Source organism: Chenopodium album, chromosome 6, assembly GCF_948465745.1.
Source record: "Chenopodium album chromosome 6, dcCheAlbu1.1, whole genome shotgun sequence".
In the NCBI taxonomy this organism is placed as follows: Eukaryota; Viridiplantae; Streptophyta; class Magnoliopsida; order Caryophyllales; family Amaranthaceae; genus Chenopodium; species Chenopodium album.
Genome location: NC_137839.1, coordinates 8,634,482 through 8,654,233, shown reverse-complemented (window position 1 = coordinate 8,654,233; position 19,752 = coordinate 8,634,482). Strand labels below are relative to the sequence as shown.

Genomic DNA, 19,752 nt, shown 5'->3' with positions numbered 1-19,752 from the left:
AGAGCTCTTCCATGCTCCATCCACATTGAGCTTCACAAAACCTGGAGGTGGCCCCATCCATCTTGGAGGCTTATCAACAGCAATTGCTTTTCCCTTCCCTTGGACAACATCCTGCAAAATATGATTAGTAATCTGATGATCAATAATGAAGCCATTAAAAACAGAAATCTTTGAATAAGATGCTTCTTCAAAGATTGTTCTGTTTCTCGCCTTCTAAAGGTGCCAAAGTGCTAGGATGAAAGTTGTCACCCATTTGCTAGACTGAGTTAGGTTCCCAGCAATCCAGCAATTCCAAGATTCTTTAAAAAAGGCACTTATATCAAAGTTCTTGGGTCTTTTAATGTGTTTGAAAAGCACTTGCCAAAATTCAGAAGCTCTAGGGAAATCCCTAAATAAGTGGATAAGACTTTCCTCATCTTGTTTACAACAAGCACAAATGGGATCACTACAAGAATTATGACTTTGGGCAACGACATAGCTATGAATGGGCGACGAGAATAATTCTCGTCGCCCTTATCTTTAAGTTTTGGCAACCAATAAAAAATTGTTGCCCATTATAACAGGTTGGGCAAGAACTAGTTGGTTTCATTGCACAAAGGCTATAATAGGCAACGAGTGTATATTTTGTTGCCCAAAATATTATATATTGTGCGACAAGATTATTAAGTCGTTGCCCGTAACAAAGACAAAGGACAACAAATAACCAAATTTGTTTCCCAAAGTACTAAAAATTAAGGGGTAATTTTTTGGTTCTAAAAATTCACATCAAAAATTTGAAATTTGAAAAAACACTGTTCTCATTACTTGTTAAATTTGACTCAATATATCTCTCATTACTTTCAGATCCCTTACCTTTTCAATTTTTATCTGGTTCTCTTTTCTATCTCCCTCATCCATCTCCAATTCTCCATGTACTTATCAGATTTTATTTACTACGACAAGGAATGGTCGATTGCATTGTTCTTTAATTCGATTCATCTGTTTTCTATTTTATTTTATTTTGTTGCTAATTGTCTCCTTGGTGGTGTATTTTAATTGATATTTCTTCTGTTTTAGTTCATAACTTTCATTCGTGGATTACAATTCTATTTATGCTCACAGATTCTATTCGTGGATTACAATAATTTGGTTCTGCAAATTTCTTACACCAAGATGATGCCATAAGCATATACAATTAAGCATCTATATTGGAGATATTTTTTTTTAGGGAATTAATGTTTTTGTATATATAGTCTTTTCAGTTTAATCTTTTTGTATATGTAGTCTTTTAAGTTCCCTAGTTGTTTGGTTTTCCTAATTTAATAGGAACCTAGAGTTTAGTTTGTATATAAACTCATTTCTACACAGTTTAATAGACATACTACTTTTATCCCAATTTCTACATGGTATCACAGCCATAATTTTTTAGATCCATTTTTTTTTCTCTCTTTTCTCTTTCATACATCCTCTGCTTTTCCATTTAATTGACAAACTCCTCCAAGGTGCTTATTTTGCCTCTTTTGTTTCGCCGACCAATTTCTTTACCATGACAGGAGGAGAAAATAATGTCAAGACTCCACAACTAATCCATGACCCATCATCAATTTATTTCCTTCACCCCTTTGAAGGTTCAACTATGTCCCTAACCAAGTATGTCTTATCGGGTGATAATTACGATGTTTGGGCTAAGGCTATAATTAATGGATTAGAGGGAAAGAATAAGCAAGGATTTGTTAATGGTGAAATTGTTAAGCCTGCTGATGAAAAGAGTCCAGAATTTATTGCTTGGCGTGCTAATAATTCAACTATTTGTGGATGGCTTTTTAATTCAATTGATGCTACCATCCAACCTAGTATTGCTGGCCATAAGATAGCTAGTGAAATGTGGAGTGACTTAAACGAAAGATATGCTGTTGTTAATGGACCTCGTACTCATCAATTGAAATCACAATACCATTCTTTACAGCAAAAAGGTCTGAATGTGGTTACTTATTATAATCAATTTAAAGCTTTGTGGGATGCTCTTTATGGTTTTGAGGATATTACTTGTGGTTGTGTATGTGCGGCAGCAACTAAACTCCGTACATGAGCAGAGAATGCTAAGACTCATGATTTTCTTTTGGGTCTTGATGATACTCAGTATGGGGCTATTCGGACCCAAATCTTAGGTATGGATCCATTCCCTACTATCAACAAAGCCTTTTCTTTGGTATCTCAAGAGGAGAGACATCAAAATATTGTTCGAGGTCGAGATGATAAGACTGAGGTACTGAGCTTTGCAACACAGTCTTCAAATTCCCCTGCACCCACCACCCCTCGTTTTGCACCAAATCCTAACCAGCCCCTATCCTGTACCCATTGCAATAAACTTGGTCATGACTATGACCACTGCTATCAGCGTCTGGGCTATCCTAATGGGGATCGGGGTCGTGGTAAAGGTCGTCCAAGCCGTGGTCGAGGAGGTGGAACTCAGGGCCGCGGGCAGTCCACTCCTACACCTACAGCAGCTGCAACACAGGCTGCCCTAACAAGTGATGGATTAGCACAACAACAACAAGCATCCTCTTCTATTCCAGGTTTAACCACTGAGCAAGTGCAGCGTCTTATGAGTCTTCTTGACTCTTCTCCGTCATCCGAAAAGTTGTATGGTAAGCATGTGTTTGAGACAAGCTTCTGGTTGCTTAATAGTGGTGCCTCACATCATATGACAGACACACTTGAGAATTTGTTTGATTGCACTTACCTTTCTCCCAGACCTGTGAGTCTTCCTGATGGTGTACAAACCTCTGCTACAAAGCAGGGCAGTGTTCGTTTGAGTTCTAAATTAACTCTTCACAATGTGTTATATGTTCCAAACTTAAAATGCAATCTGATTTCCATTGGTCAGTTGATTTTGGATTCAAATACTATTGTCATGTTTACTGACAAATTATGTATTATACAGGACCGCATGTCAAGGATCCCAATTGGACTGGGTGAGTTTCGGAATGGGGTGTACTTTTTCAAGCCGGTGGCTAAGCAAGTCTTCTCTCATGCTACAACTGCAGACACGACTCTTTTGTTGCATCGATCAGCGTCTTGGACATCCTTCAAGTCACCATTTGTCTTTTATTTCTAGTGCTAGTAAGAATAGCAAAATAAAGAAATTGTTAGATCGTTGTGATGTTTGTCCCCGAGCTAAACAAACTCGTACTGTTTTTCCAATTAGTGAGAATAAAGCAGAAGATTTGTTTGATTTGATACACTGTGATTTATGGGGTCCCTATACAAAAACCTCTTTTACTGGTGCTCATTATTTTCTTACGATTGTTGATGATTGCTCGCGTAGTGTATGAATGTATTTGTTGAAGACAAAAGTGAAGTACATGGTTGTCTTAGAATTTTTTTTGCTGTAGTTAAGAAGCAATTTGGCAGGGATGTGAAGGTTGTTCGTTCAGACAACGGCACTGAGCTCACTACTACACCACTACAACAATTTTTTCATGATATTGGAGTCCTATTTGAATCTTCTTGTGTTGCCACGCCACAACAAAATGGTCGTGTTGAGCAAAAACACAGGAATATATTTTTGGAGGTGGCTCGTGCCCTTAGATTTCAAGCTTCTCTTCCGATAAGATTTTGGGGTGAATGTGTCCAAGCAGCAGTTTATCTTCTCAATCGTACTCCTACTAAAATCCTTGATGGTAAGACACCTTATGAGGTATTATTTGGTTCTGCCCCACAATATGCTCTATTGAAGGTGTTTGGATGTTTATGCTATGCTCACAATAAACCGAGACAAAAAGACAAATTCGCCTCTCGTAGTCGGAAGTGTATATTCCTAGGATACCCATTTGGTCAGAAGGGATGGAAAGTCTACGATCTTGAAACTCAGGAATTATTTGTTTCACGTGATGTTCGGTTCTTAGAAGATGTGTTTCCATTTTCTCAGAATTCTGAAGAAACTAGTGCTCCACTATCAGCTCATGATGGTGCTGCATTCTTTGACTTAGATTTCCTTTCCCCAAATCATATGGACAGGCAAAATAGTGCCAGCAATTCACAAGATAGGGGGAGTGATGCTACTGAGCACCTTGCACCTGATCATGTGCAACCTCTTAATCCTTCATGTCTGCAATCTTCTTCGGCAGCAACTGAGTCCTCCTTGCAAGGTTCGACATCCATGGACTTGTCTCATGACTGACCTACTACTTCTACAGATTAAGCTCCTTTTCTTGAGCGTGGTGATCGATCACGCCGAGCTCCTACTCATCTTATTGACTATATTTGTCACTCGGCTCGTACATCCCATTCTACTTCATCAACACCCATGTCTTCGGTTTCCTCAGGTATGCGTTTTCCTATAGCCAATTATGTTCAGTATAATAATGTTTCTGATAATCATCGGGAATTTGTTGTTGCTGTTACTGCTAATACTGAACCCAGGTCTTATAAAGCGGCTGTTTGTCAATCAAGATGGCGTAAGGCTATGCAGATTGAAATTGATGCTTTAGAAAGAAACTCCACATGCGAGATTACATATCTTCCTCCGGGGAAGAAACCCATTGGCTGTAAATGGGTATACAAGACTAAGTATCGGTCAGATGGTACTATTGAGAGAGATAAGGCCCGGCTGGTAGTATTTGGGAATCATCAGAAGGAGGGTGAAGATTTCAATGATACTTTTGCCCCCGTGGCAAAAATGGTTAGTGTCAGAACGTTTTTAGCTGTGGCAGTAGCTAAAAATTAGGAGGTTCACCAACTTGATGTAAACAATGCGTTCTTGCACGGAGATCTTCACGAGGAGGTCTACATGAAGCTTCCCCCTGGTTTTTCTCCTTCATCTCCTACTAAGGTGTGTCGTCTGCGGAAATCTCTTTATGGCCTTCGTCAGTCACCAAGAAATTTGTTTGCTAAGCTTTCTTCAGCTCTACGAAAATATGGGCTTCATCAGTCCCATGATGATCATACACTCTTTACTTTCAGGAAGGCTGGTGACATTCTTTCTGTTTTGGTATATGTTGATGATATTTTAGTGGCCGGTAATAATCCTACATTATGTGCATCATTTAAGAAATATTTGGATACATGTTTCCAACTTAAAGATTTGGGACCTCTGAAATATTTTCTTGGCATCGAATGTGCACGTTCTGATGAAGGAATGTTTCTTTGCCAACGTAAGTATACCCTTGACATTTTACAGGAGGCAGGTTTGTTGGCCTCAAAGCCAGTTGATACACCTTTGCCTCAAAATCATAAGCTCGCTTCTGCCACAAGCCCTCTATATGCTGATCCTGCACAATATCGACGTATAGTGGGTCGTTTAATCTATCTCACTATTACACGCCCAGACATATCTTATCCTGTTCATATATTATCCCAGTTTATGCAGGCTCCTCTTCAAGAGCACTTTGCTGCAGCTATGCGTGTCCTGCGATATATTAAGTCTCATCCTGGACAAGGTATACTTCTTCGCTCTGATAGTGATCTGCAACTTTATGCATACTGCGACTCTGATTGGGCAAGCTTCCCTCTAACTCGACGCTCGATATCTGGTTATTTTATTATGCTTGGGTCGTCTCCCATTTCGTGGAAAACGAAGAAGCAACACACTGTATCTCGCTCTTCGGCAAAAGCCGAATATCGATCAATGGCATTTACTTGTGCGGAGATTAAGTGGTTACGGAGTTTTCTTGCAGCGCTTGGGGTTTATCATCATCATCCTGTTCGTTTATTCTGTGATAATCAGGCCGCCCTTCATATTGCGCAAATCCAGTCTTTCACGAACGTACCAAACACATCGAGATTGATTGTCATTTCGTTCGTGAGCTCCTAATGGCTGGTGTTATTTCTTGTGCTCATGTCCGTACCACCTTACAGCCAGCAGATATCTTCACTAAGGCATTAGGCGCCTCACAATTCTATTTCTTACTGTCCAAGTTGGGCGTTCGTGATCCTCACGCTCCTACTTGAGGGGGAGTATTGGAGATATTTTATTTTAGGGAATTAATGTTTTTGTATATATAGTCTTTTCAGTTTAATCTTTTTGTATATGTAGTCTTTTAAGTTCCCTAGTTGTTTGGTTTTCCTAATTTAATAGGAACCTAGAGTTTAGTTTGTATATAAACTCATTTCTGCACAGTTGAATAGACATACTACTTTTATCCCAATTTCTACAATCTAGCAGGTAGCATAATTTTACATCTGAAATTTTCACGAACAGTATTTACTCTTTTAATTAAGAGTATATTATTTAGTTATAAATTTGTGCCTTTTAATTGATAAATTTCTACTTTAATCCTGTGCAGATACTAGGCATGATTAGGATGATATGCAATTTAATTAAAGGTTTATATCCATTATCTAACATGCTTTAATTTTTTTTCTTGTAACTGCTAAATATATCTTATTGAACATTTGTCATTTTCAGACTTATAAATATATTCATTTAAGCAAAATTCCCAAGTAATTGAATTGTTTCTTGAACTTTTTAACATGTAAGTATTAATTGACAATTGCTCAATTTCGTTTAATCTTGGATGCTAGTTCTTTTGTTAAATTATTAATTTTTGGCATTTTTTCTCCTAGAATAATTATCATTTTTTATGATGATTGTTTACAATACTCAACAATGGTTTTATTACTTTCCGATCGAGATTCGATGAGTTAAATCTGTTACAATATGTGTGTTGGGTGACAATTGGGCTCACATGTTGTTTTAATTACTTAATATTAGACTTTAAACAATAGATTTCACAACAGTTTATTCTATGTTCTATACTATGCATTTTTTAACCCTAATGTGGTTATTGAGTCAAAACTGGTTGTGTATAAAGGCATGGCCTGAACTTATTAGTTTCTGTCAGTGGCGATTCCAGTATGGGTTCAGCTGAAAAAAAATAGGGATAAATAATAAACCCTGCATATTATTTCACGTATACATCCCGCGTTCTGGTGGTGAATGCCTTGCCTTTTGGTTCAGGGATCAGGGGTTCGAAACCCAACCCCTTTATTTCCTTACTTTTTTTTTTAAACTTATCCCCAATTCAAAATTGTAAAACACTGAAACAGAACCCTAACTTCTTCTTGAGTTCTGACTTCCTCTCCCCTCACTCTCATTGAAGGACGCCGCCGCTCTCTCTCAGGTCGCAATCCGCCGACGGGCGACGAGCGACCGGTGTTCAACCTTCTCCGAGTTCTCTCTCTTCGACAGTCTATAGGTTAGTTGTTTATTAATCTTTTTTTTTTTTAAATTGTTAATTGAAATTGTGATTTCATTTACTTGTGAATTAGGGAATATGTGATTCTGTGAATGTAATGTAAAATTGTAGAATGTAAAATTGTAGAATGTTAAATTGTTAATTAAACATGTGATTCATTGATATCATTGTATTTTACAGTTTGGACATGAAAGGCTTAGAATATTTTTGGAAAAAACGTGTGTCAAAATCACAAAAATCATCAGCTTGTTGTGTCATTTGTGCACACCCGAATTTTATTTTGAATTATGATATTTTATATCCTTCAATTTGTTTGGACAGTCCGAACCCATAACGAACAAATCCTAGAATCGCCACTAGTTTCTGTATAAAATAAGTACTCTATATATTTTAACTAGTACATTGCTTTTGATTTTGTAGCTAATTAACCTCTTTTTACTCTTGATTTTAATTGTTTTCATAATGTCTTATAGGTTGGTTGATTGGTTGTTATGCTCTATTACTTCAACTGAGTACGGATCAAGTAGTACAAGGAATGGTGATATGGAGATTTTTTTTTTTTTTTTTTTTTTTTTTTTTTGTACGTTGTAAAAAAAATTGGTTTATGTTTAAGATTTCCAATAAGGAATATGAACATATGTAATGTTTTGTAAAAATAGATTTATATTTTACATTTCGTATTATGTAAAGTTCATTTTATACTTTTAGTTTGAATATTTGATCTCATGTAATTATTTGCACCTTAATTGATATATCATGAATTACACGTGTGATGGCGAGACAAGTGCAATATAAGCATACGACTATTGGTAGCATTTTCTATATATATATTTTAGGGAACGAATGTGAAACTTATTGTAAGTTAGTAATGAATACGCCCAAACAAAAGTAGAAGGTTAAATATCATAGGCTAAGTGCGACAAAATAAAATGTTTGTTGTACAAAATTGATTGGGCAACGAAAATTTTAGACGCAAAAACTAGTTTTGGGCAACAAGTGATTATTAACTGGTCCCACAAAACGGAATTAGGGCAACGAAATTATCCGACTCCCAAAATAGGTCATGGGCAACGATTACACATTTTGTCGCACAAAATAGCAAGGGCGTCGACCCTTGTGCGACGAGCCCACGACGAGTTCATCTTCGTTGCACAAAGGATTGGGCGACGAATTTGTGTCTTTGGGCAACGAAATCTTTCGTCGCCCAAACCTTTTTTTTCTTGTAGTGGATCAAAATCAGGAATTAGGAATTTGATTTTGCTACTTACGGGAGGATGGACAAAACACAATTCTTCAAATGAAAATTTTGTATTTATGAGGAACTTTTCTTTTACAGAGATTTTTCCAATTGAAAACAAAAGGAATACCCATCTTAACAGGGTTATGTATAGCATGATAGGCACTCTTAATAGTGAAAACTCCTGTTTTATCATGGACCCATCTGATACTATCATGAGAATTTGAAAGAGAAGGGGAGGAAATAGGGATGGCTTGAATTTGTTTTAGAATGGAAGAGGGGAGAAGATAAATTATATCTGAAAGATACCACTTTCCATTTCTGATTATATTGTCCACACTCCAATGGGCTTTTCTATCAGGCACAATCCCATGGGGTTGAGTAAGGTATAGAGGACCATGCCCAACCCAGTGGTCATGCCAAAGAGGTATAAGGCTTCCATCTTCAATCCTTACAATGGTTCCCTTCTTAAGTAAATCTCCCCCTTTCAAAATATCCCTCCACATTGCTGAATAAGTAGAAGAAGATTTGCAATCCCAGAAACTATCCCTTCTGAAATACTTATCCTTCATAATTTTCACCCATAACTTGTCCAACCTAACTTGGCCATAAAACAAATGTTCCATTCCCTCAGGTTTCTAACCCCCAATCCTCCTAACCCAATAAGATTTTGAATTTTAGCCCAGCTCAACCTAGGACTATAATGCTTTTTATCTACCCTATTCCACAAAAACTTTTTACATTTCTTTTCCAAGGTATCAGTGATTGAAAAAGGAAGGAGATTGGTTTGCATGGCATGAAGAGGATGAGAATTAAGAACTGATTTGATCAAATTTGATCTGCCAGCCATATTCAACAGTTTAGCTTGCCAGCCTTTGATTCTCTCTGAGGTTTTATTTATCAAATCCCAATAATCAGAAGCTTTCAGTTTGTTAGCATTGATTTGAACTCCTAGATATTTCCCAAAGGAGATACTAGATTTGACACTTTCAAAGCCTTTCAGTTCCCTTTATGAACTTCATCCTCAATTAATAAAGAAAGTCTTTCCATGCAAAGGATGAAGAGGTAACTAGAGAGAGGATCACCCTGCCTAATCCTTTTGCTAGGTTTAAAGGACTCAGTTATTTCCCCATTCCACAAAACAGAAATTGAACTTGTGGAAACACAATGCATAATTAGCCTAATGAGCTTACTTGGGAAATGAAAGTGGATTAAAGTTTGATGAATGAAATCCCACTCAAGACTGTCATAGGCTTTTGTTAAGTCTAACTTAAGGGACATGATGTTTTTCCCCTCCCTACTCTTTTTAAACTGATGGCAACTTCCTTGATCAAAATGATATTGTCTTCCATACCTCTACCCTTAATGAAACTAGATTGCAGGGGGATGATAATGGAGGACAAGTAAAATATGTCATCACTTGGGAAAAGTATGGGGTGTATCATTGTATGGGTGTTACAACCCAAACCACATGACTATACTTTTAAATTATTTATAAGTCGCAAAATATATACAATTAAAGAAAAGTGTGTGAATAGTATCAATGTCAAAAAAACAAATATAAACTAAAAACGTGCAAATGGAGGAAGTATTGTCCTAAGAAGTGATGAACATCGAAAAAAAGGGACAATATTTTTTATGTAAATGTTACAAAAATATTTATTAGTACAAAATAGCTTAAGGAATACAATGGACATAATTTAATCATACACTCTTTTATTACAATATTTCTATTTTTGTTTTATTTTTGGACTTAAAATAAAAACTCATAAAGGAGTTTTGATAAGCTATGCCGAATATTTGCTTCATGTGCATAACTTCCTTACATCTCAAGAGTGTGATTTTCTGGGCAATGTCATCTGGTAAATTTCCAGCAAATAAAGCGGTAGGAGTGAGTTGTAATGCAGGGTTTGCACCATTCAGACTGACATAGGCAGTAGTCGGAGTTTTGCCAACGTTGATTTGGAAATGAAGCATGGCTTGTGGAAACACCATCACATCACCAACCTCTAATCTTTTATAGTATGCAGTGTTATTTGTATCAATAAATCCTGCAATGATTGAACCTTTAACCAAAATAAGAACTTCTGACGTACGATGAGAGTGTACTGGAACAACTCCATCCTCCTACGGCAAAATCTAACCTAGCCATAGATATACCTAAACCATTAAAGGCTGGGAACACATCTGAAAATGCTAATGTAACATTGTTCCCAAAAACATTATTAGGAGTTTTTTCACCACGGAAACCCGTGTAAACAAAGGCTCTGTTTGGGAGAAAGCTGAAAGCTAAAGCTGATTAAGTTAGCTGATTTTGACTAGCTGATTTTATTAACTGATTTGACTAACTTATTGTATTAACTGAGTATATAAAAGTGTTTGGTAAATAGCTGATAGCTTAAAGGAGATTGAGTATGTGAAATGACCAATAAGCTAATTGTGGGGTAGGTAGTTTTGATAGGATTTTAAATTAAATGAGGTTATAAATGTCATTTCACAATAATTAATGAATGAGCTAATTGAAAAACCTCCTAAAATGAGTTTTTTCAAAAAGAGCTTATTTAGTGGAATAAACTCTTTCAATAAGCTTACTACCAAACACTTGTATTAGCTTGTTTGACTAGTCAATCAGCTAAAGTTAGTCAAATAAGCTAATATACCCCCCATAAACTTACTACCAAACAGGGCCAAAATCATTAGTTGTGACTTTAGCAGGATCTTTGCAAGCATATCCTTGAGGTCCTCTAGGATGACTAGGATCACCAATACAGAAGTCGAGCTCTATGGCATGAGACAAAGTAGCTATGAAACAAAAGACAAAGATGTGAACGGTGAGCGGTTTTTTTTTTATTATTGCGCCTTTTTTTAATAATTGGCTAACCCATTCTTCTCTTGTCAAGATGTTCTTGTTATGCACGATTTTCCAAAGATTGATTGGGAGACCCAATTGAGCATGGAGCGCACTTGTAAGAAGTGTGTCAATTTATTAGATGCTTTTATTAAGAAGAATTTTTATTTGTTAATATATCAATTTGTTTATGTAAATCAAAATATATTTTTATATCATTTCTAACTTATACTACGTACGTATATGGTATATATATTTATCTAATTATTTGCAAATGATATAATTATTTATATTCTAATATTGCTCTTTTTTTTTCATTGTCAGATATGTTAATATTGTCATTATTTAATTAGATGATGCTAATCAATTATCCATCCAAAGAGCACAAAGCTAAATTTTACTTTGGTTGTACTAAAATCCTTCAACATTAATTGTAAAGGCCCCAAACTTTTGCTTGGTCATCACTCTTAATCCTTAAACTTTGCTTAGTCATCACTCCCAGTCCCTAAACTTTGCTAGTCCCTGAACTTTGGCTTAGTTGGCAGCAGAAATTCTTAAACTTTGCTAACTCAGAAGTTCCTCCACCAGAAATGGTGAGGCACGGGTGGTAGAGAGACCAATTTGCCTCATTTGAAAGATGAGGGACTAAATGTGCAACTAATGGCCGATTTTTTCCGTTTTTGTGTGTTAGTTAGTTCACCGTATTTTAGCTTATCTCATTTTTTCACATTTATCAATACACATTTTAAATCATTTATTTCTTTAATTATATTTATGTTAAAGCCTTTCCATCTTCCATTTCCCGAGTATACTAATTGCAGAGATGTGAGGTACCATCCATTTTGTATAAAGGTTTCCAGCAGGAAGGGCATGTTAAGGTCTAACACCTGAATATTGCCCGTTAAATTGGTTGAAGTTGGTCTTGGGGTGGTGGTGCATGGATTGCATGTGAAAGTAATATTGCTAAAAAGGGCTTATTCTTGCATCAAGTTAAATAATATTGCTTAAAATTATAAAAATTCAATTAAAAAAAACTCATTTGACGTAAGTTTATATTTTGTTTGAATTAGTACTTATAAGAGATGAGATGAACCAAGCCAGAGATCGTGAAAATTATTTTGTAAGAAAAAAAATAATAACAAAGTAAGAGAGTATAAAGTAAAAGGAGGAAATTTTATTGATCACAAGATTTTAAGGAACTTTTACATCTCATGGTACATATTAACGTATACAATAGATACAACAAATAATACCCTTGTTTTTACAATCTTTTAGAATTTTTATAGTAAAAGTTAATTTGAAATAATTTGCAAAAAAAAAAAATTGTTAGGCTGTGCCGAAGATTCTCTTCATTCGCATTACTTCTCCACGACTCAAGAGTGTGATTTGTTGGGCTATATCAGCAGGTAAGTTCCCCGCAAATAAGGCGGTAGGAGTGAGTTGTAGTGCAGGATTTGCTCCATTCAAACTAACATACGCGGTAGCCGGAGTTTTGCCAACGTTGATTTGAAAGTGAAGCATGGCTTGTGGAAATACCATCACATCACCAACCTCTAATCTTTTATAGTATGCGGTGTTGTTGGTATCAATAAAACCTGCAATAATTGAACCTTTAACCAAAATAAGAACTTCAGATGTACGATGGGAGTGTACTGGGATTACTCCTCCAACGGCAAAGTCTAACCTGGCCATAGATATGCCTAAACCATTAAATGCTGGGAACACATCTGAAAATGCCAATGTCACATTATTCCCAAAAACATTATTGGGAGTTTTCTCACCACGAAAACCTGTATAAACAAAATCATCAGTTGTGACTTTAGCAGGATCTTTGCAAGCATATCCTTGAGGTCCTCTAGGAAGACTGGGATCCCCAACACAGAAGTCGAGCTCTATGGCATAAGACAAAGTAGCGAAGAAACAGAAGACAAAGAAAATTGAAAGATTGCTCATTGTGCAAGCTTGTTTTAGCTAGAAAGGTTGTGTTGGGTCGTTAAATAAAGCTAGTATAAGTGGTTATTGCAGATTGGTTTCTTGCATTTTCTTAGCGGCAATTGGTACCCTTTATATAGGGGAAACATTTTTCGTTTGTATGGCTTGACTTGTTCAATTGTTCAAAAAGGGTATGATATTGTTTTTTTGTATATATGAAAGTCAAAGGAAAAATTTGATATTTTGAGTCATTTAATCCAATAAGTTGATATCACCGTCATTGTTTTATTGACTTGAATATAATTTTAAATTAATGTTTCTCAAATAAATACGTAGTATCTAAAATTGTCTACGTGGGTTGAATTTATATAGGTTATACTCATTGAAGAATATGATTATATTTTTTTCGTGTGTCTAGATCCATAAAATTCCAAATTCAAGCTTCTGGTGCTCCGAAAATCTTGCCTGCATTTCACGTAATTTTTAATAATATGCTTGGCTAGAAATTATTATTTCTACTTCGTATAAGGCTACTCGAGTAGCCAAACCCTAGACTAACAAGTTGCATGATAACTTGTGGTTTTGCGTATAGAGTCGTGGATTGAATATGAGAGATATAATACAAAATGTTGTAGTACCTCCGTTAAATATTACTCCGTAGTTACAATTATAGGGTATTATCTATAAAATATTATTTGTAAAATATAAAATATTGCAAAATTACAATTAATATTTAATGGAGGAAGTATTTAATATTTGAGTTATTCCTCTAAATATTTTAATTTTTAAGCCCGCGCTATAAGCTCATCACATGGTTGGGGTTTAGGTGGGGGGGGGGGGGGGGGAGGGGGAGGTAGGTATGATTTATATCACACCTTTAGGTATGTATCAAAACAAAAATCTATCACTAATAATAACAATTGTTTTAATAAAGGGTATTAAGAATCAAGTTTGCAACTACATCCATATCACTATGTGAACCAAATGTCTCCTAATATTTATTCTATATGTAGTACTGAACTTCATTACTTCTTAGGTGCAACATATGCATTTACCTAAAATGGAAATATTATAAAAATTTCACCATTATTTTATATACACAATAGAGATTCGACGTTATGAAATACATAAAATATTGAATCAACTAAAATTTTCCTTTATAAAAACTACGATCGTCGAGTAAATATTGGATTGTGAAACATCTCCCACTTATATCACTGGAAAATACAGTCTTATTGGAGAGACAATATAGAGATCCTTTGTAGCTAAGAGGATGTTTTTCTTCTAATTCATTAGTCTGTTTTGATAACTTTTTCACCAACGAAATAATTTCACAACAATCCATTAGATCTAATATCATGGATTCAAAACTAAAAAATTTCTCCCTCGAAAAGAGGAGATAAACTTTTTCTTTCGAAAAGGATTAAAAAATCCTTGTCTTTCGAAGGAGATCGAAAACCCTTTCTTTCGAGAGAGAAAAGTTTCTCCCAAAAGAAGGAAACATTATTATAAACCTTAAAGAAAACTTTAAAGAAACAAGAATTAGGGATTTCCATCGATTAAAACCAACGGAACTCTCTTCAAAATTCAACAATGAAGGATAAGGTTTTGGAAAGAGGAAGGAGGAGAGAGGAGAGAGAATGTCGTTTTTTTATACAAAATATATTGGGTGCAACTGTAATTGAAAATATAAGAAAGAAAATGAAATGTCCTTCTAAAGTAATTTACCAAATGAGAAAATGAATAGAAGAAAATATTTAGCAAATATGTTACACTGTATATAGGTCTTATTTTTATACATGTGTTTTCAAAACACAATTTAGCGAAAAATTTAATCTTCTTGATGAATTAAGAAAAAAAAAAATTAGAGAAATATAAAATTCTTGATTGACATAGAAAAAGAAATTATAAGTGTCTTGTTTAAAGTACGAGTAATAAAGAAAGAAAGAAATTAAAAACAATAGAAAAATAAATTGAATTGTGGGCCTTCGACCTGTGGCATCGAGGAACTAAGCTGCACAAAGCTCTTATCACCAGGCTTACACAAACATGTGTTATCACAATTGGATATAATTTATTTATTTATAACTATTTAAAGGCCTCAGTTCATGGGCCTGGCAGCTGCCCCAGTTGCTCTGGCTCATATATGGGCCTGCTACAACCGCCACACAACCTAGCCCCTCGCCGCCCGCTCCCAGCCTTAACCATTATCGCGCCAGTGTCGCCCCGCACCTAGCCTTGCACCTGTGCCCATGTCCCTCCTTTGAACCACCATAAACAACCCAAATTCTCCTTGCCTCCCCGCCTAAAACGCCTCCCCCAATATCCCTTCCACCTTAGCCGAAAAACTCCTTGCCAAAACCCCAATGTGGGAGGCCAGATCTCCCTCCCTCATGTCGACACCGCCCAATTTAGCTGCAAACACTTTTAATTTTGGGGTGGTGGCCTGGTTCATTGGGAGGGGGAGATGGGGGGGGAGTTGGAAAAAGGATAGGTGACATAGGTTCGACAGTGCAAGGGAGGTGGGTTTGATCGCCAACGAGGCAACGAGTGGATTTGGGAGCGGATAGAGGGTTTTTTTAGTTTTAGGGTTGGAGGATGGTGTAAAATTCGTAAATATTTTGTATTCAATGTACAAAGTATAATTTTTAGTTAATCTTTGTTATCCTATACTCCCTCTTATCATTTTTAACTAAATCTTAGATTTTTTTTGTTTCACATTTATGACTATACATTTTAAATAAGGAAAATTTTTAAATTACCACCCAAAAATGTAACCATTTCTGAACTAACCACCCGTTTAATTTTTTATTTTAAATTATCATCCCTTAAATTAAATAAATGCTCAGATTACCACCCATTTCAAAAATCCGGTGGATTTTCCGTCTGTGGACCCGATCTAACGTTTATTTGACCCTTTTGACTGATTTTTTCACCCTAATTTTCTCTTTAAAAACGCTCTCTTAACTTCAATTCACATTTTTCTCTTTGAAATTTGTTAGAATTTGGTGAAAGAAATGTGAATTAAAGTTTAGAGAGCATTTTTAAAGTGAAAAATCGGGGGGGAAATCAAGCAAAAGGGTCAAACTTAGTGTTAGATGGGGCCTACAGACAGAAAATCCACCGGATTTTGTAAATGGGTGGTAATCTGAGCATTTATTTAATTTAAGGGGTGGTAATTTAAAATAAAAAATTAAACGGGTGGTTAGTTCGAAAATGGGTACATTTTTGGGTGATAATTGAAAAATTAACCTTTAAATTATTTATTTCTTTAATTTTGTTAAAGCCTTTCGATCTACATTTCATTTCCCACGTACACTAATTGCAGAGATGTGAGGCACCATCCATTTTGTATAAAGGTTTTCAGCGGGAAGGGCATGTAAAGGTCTAACACCTGAATATTGCCTGATAAATGGGTTGAAGTTGTATTGGGGTGGTGGACTGGTGGTGCCTCGGATCGCATGGTTGTACGTGAACTTAATGTTGCTAAAAAAAAAAGCTTATTCTTGCATCAAGTTAATTAATATTGCTTTAAATTATAAAAAATTTAATTAAAAATACTCATTAGATGTAAGTTTATAAATTTTTTTTTTTGAATTAGTACGTATGAACAAAAACAAAAAAAGCCACAGAGTTTGTTCAAAGTTTTTTTTTCTTAAAAGAAAAAAACAAAAAAGCCAGAGAGTATCAAGTAAAGGAATGAAATTTTATTGATCACAAGATTTTAAGTAACTTCTATGTCTCATGGACTCATGGTACATGTTAACATATATAATACATACAACAAGTAATACACTTAGCTTGTTTATTACAATTTTTTAGAATTTATTATAGTAAAATTAAATTTGAAATAATTTGAAAAAGAAATTTTGTTAGGCTGTGCGGAAGATTCTCTTCATTCGCATTACTTCTCCACGACTCAAGAGTGTGATTTGTTGGGCTATATCAGCAGGTAAGTTCCCCGCAAATAAAGCGGTAGGAGTGAGTTGCAGTGCAGGATTTGCTCCATTCAAACTAACATACGCGGTAGCCGGAGTTTTGCCAACATTGATTTGAAAGTGAAGCATGGCTTGTGGAAATACCATCACATCACCAACCTCTAATCTTTTATAGTATGCGGTGTTATTGGTATCAATAAAACCTGCAACAATTGAACCTTTAACCAAAATAAGAACTTCAGATGTACGATGGGAGTGTACTGGGATTACTCCTCCAACAGCAAAGTCTAACCTAGCCATAGATATGCCTAAACCATTAAATGCTGGGAACACATCTGAAAATGCCAATGTCACATTATTCCCGAAAACATTATTGGGAGTTTTTTCACCACGGAAACCTGTGTAAACAAAATCATCAGTTGTGACTTTAGCAGGATCTTTGCAAGCATATCCTTGAGGTCCTCTAGGGAGACTAGGATCCCCAACACAAAAGTCGAGCTCTATGGCATGAGATAGAGTGGCTAGGAGACAAAAGACGACGATATATGAAAGATTGTTCATCGTGTAAGCTTTTAATAGCCAGAAAGGTGGTGTATGGTGGTGTTAGATCGTTAACTTAATACTAATGTAAGTATTGAAGTGTAGATATAACTAATGTTGTAGATGAGTTTGTTGTATGTTCTTAGAGGCAATTGGTACCCTTTATATAGAGGTAACATTTGGTCAATTAGTCACTATGGCTAGTTTAGTTCAATTCGTAAAGGGTGTGATATTCTTTATTTGGTATGAAAGTCAAAGAAATACGTATCTTGCATTTAAGAGGTGATTAGATGCGGCTGAATATCTGTTTTTTTTTAAGTCTAATTTTAATTTGTCTGCGTTGTTGTTTTATTGACTTGAAAATTTCTTCAATTAAACTTTGTTGAAATGGTATGTATGAGTTGTATAAAATGATACAGTATTATCATCAATTAATTTAGGATACTCATTATAAATTAAATTAAGTATTATCTTCAAATACCACATTCAATGCTCCGGAAATATTGCCTACATTTCGTATTTTATTACTTAAATTACATGTATTAAAGACCAAGTCAAGTTGACAAGACTAACAAATTGCAACACGACTTATTTTGGGTTTTAGAGAGTTAGATATGGTCCATCTTCTACGACTCTACATATGGTGTAGTGCTCTGCATCAATATGTAGGAATTATATCCTAAAATCTCTATAGTTAACCAATTAAACTAGTTAATATTAAAAATATTAGGATAACTTGTTACATTATTACTATATGAGCCAGCTGTGGCCTGTGGGGATATTTTTTTATTCACTACTCCCTCTGTTCCTAAAAGGACGACGACCTATTTGGCATAATTTTAGTCCCAAAAAGAATGACCCATTTGTTTTTCCCAACATCTATTAAAATCACAAAATTACTAATATATCCTCAAATATTTTTGTCATGCAGTTAATTCTCCCTATTTCACGATCTCTCTAGGTATTAATTGCAAATTATTGTTGATTTGTGTTTTCCCATACATTTGCACTTGCAAATTAGGTTTCTTAATACCCGCGAAATCAACCTAAATGGGTCGTTCTTTCGAAGACGGAGGGCCGGGAGTTGTAAATAAAATACTCCTTTCGTCCCTAAATTAGAATTTATTTCTCTTTTTCATTATGTGAGTAATAAATATTAGAAATAAGCTTTTAATAAAGGAACGGAAGGAGTAGTAAATTATTGAATAAATTTTCTCTCAAAACAAGAGGTATGTAGCTCCAACCAAATTAAAGCGGTTGATGCATGTGGTCTGTTAAATGATAATTGCTTGCAATATTTTCTTGTAGTTTTCTTTACTAGGGCGTATCCGTAGTAAAGCACCGAATATATTAACCAAATATATCACGGAGTAAGGTTTTTAGTTATTATACTATAATTTTATTAATTTATTATAGCAAATATAATAGTGGGATCGGAATTCTCGAATTTAATTTGTTTGATGGAAGTTATAGAATATGAAGTTATAAAGTTTAGAGCTCGTAAGAGTCCTTCTTGCTGCCCTGGCCTAGAAAGGCTGAGCATCTACTTCCTTCAGCTTCTCTCTTGTAGATGGTCGGTGAATCTCTTCGAGTTAAACTTTTCTTTTGTGTTCCTTAGGAACTTTACTAATGTATTGTATTCGGTCATTTACATGATGTATTGAGAATAATTAATTAATCTTCCATATAATTTGCTTTAAGCTAAGTAATGTACAACATTCCCATCTTATTGAGCCCTAAATAGAACCTCCTTGGTCTTGTAAAGTGGTGAACTTGCACTCTCCCGTGACGAGTACGGCCCAAACTCGTATTTAACACATCTCAACTCAAAAGTTTATGATTACATCAATACATCACTAATGTTACAATACTACTATTACTATTGTTATACTCTCTCCATCACTAATGTTTGTCACATTTCATATTTGCATAAGGCAAAAGCTAATGAGCGCCCCCGAGGCGTTAGATAATAAGAGAATTAAAGTGCAAATATTAGAGTAAAATTAACATTAATTACACCGAACGACGCGTGATTTTGTCATGAATTCCTAACTTAATATCATTCAACCAATATGATTT

The 19,752-nt window shown here is 35.3% G+C and overlaps 4 protein-coding genes across 4 annotated transcripts; 2 read left to right on the top strand and 2 right to left on the bottom strand.

Moving 5' to 3' along the window:
• Positions 1-1,525: 1,525 nt before the first annotated feature.
• Positions 1,526-2,068, top strand: LOC145636624 (uncharacterized). Its single transcript, XM_081688192.1, has one exon. The coding sequence runs from the start codon at positions 1,526-1,528 to the stop codon at positions 2,066-2,068; it is 543 nt and encodes a 180-aa protein (XP_081544318.1).
• Positions 2,069-2,110: 42 nt separating this feature from the next.
• LOC145634504 (uncharacterized) lies at positions 2,111-3,254 on the top strand. The gene is made up of 2 exons (XM_081685929.1): positions 2,111-2,627; positions 2,924-3,254. Exons 1-2 carry the CDS (start codon positions 2,150-2,152, stop codon positions 2,956-2,958), a joined length of 513 nt encoding a protein of 170 aa, XP_081542055.1. The 5' UTR covers positions 2,111-2,149; the 3' UTR covers positions 2,959-3,254.
• A 9,165-nt stretch (positions 3,255-12,419) lies between these two features.
• Positions 12,420-13,283, bottom strand: LOC145634503 (germin-like protein subfamily 3 member 3). The gene has a single exon (XM_081685928.1). It carries the CDS (start codon positions 13,214-13,216, stop codon positions 12,590-12,592), a length of 627 nt encoding a protein of 208 aa, XP_081542054.1. The 5' UTR covers positions 13,217-13,283; the 3' UTR covers positions 12,420-12,589.
• A 1,804-nt stretch (positions 13,284-15,087) lies between these two features.
• Positions 15,088-17,815, bottom strand: LOC145634502 (auxin-binding protein ABP19a-like). Its single transcript, XM_081685927.1, has 2 exons — positions 17,046-17,815; positions 15,088-15,463 (listed from the first exon to the last, which is right to left on the bottom strand). Exon 1 carries the CDS (start codon positions 17,692-17,694, stop codon positions 17,068-17,070), a length of 627 nt encoding a protein of 208 aa, XP_081542053.1. The 5' UTR covers positions 17,695-17,815; the 3' UTR covers positions 15,088-15,463; positions 17,046-17,067.
• Positions 17,816-19,752: the final 1,937 nt, after the last annotated feature.

What these genes read in the sequence shown, in the direction of transcription:
- LOC145636624 (XM_081688192.1), top strand. Translation starts at nt 1,526, where the DNA reads ATGACAGGAGGAGAAAATAATGTCAAGACTCCACAACTAATCCATGAC.
- LOC145634504 (XM_081685929.1), top strand. Translation starts at nt 2,150, where the DNA reads ATGGATCCATTCCCTACTATCAACAAAGCCTTTTCTTTGGTATCTCAA. An exon ending in GTCATCCGAAAAGTTGTATG is followed by an intron (nt 2,628 to 2,923) that starts GTAAGCATGTGT and finishes TGTATTATACAG; the next exon opens with GACCGCATGTCAAGGATCCC.
- LOC145634503 (XM_081685928.1), bottom strand. Translation starts at nt 13,216, where the DNA reads ATGAGCAATCTTTCAATTTTCTTTGTCTTCTGTTTCTTCGCTACTTTG.
- LOC145634502 (XM_081685927.1), bottom strand. Translation starts at nt 17,694, where the DNA reads ATGAACAATCTTTCATATATCGTCGTCTTTTGTCTCCTAGCCACTCTA.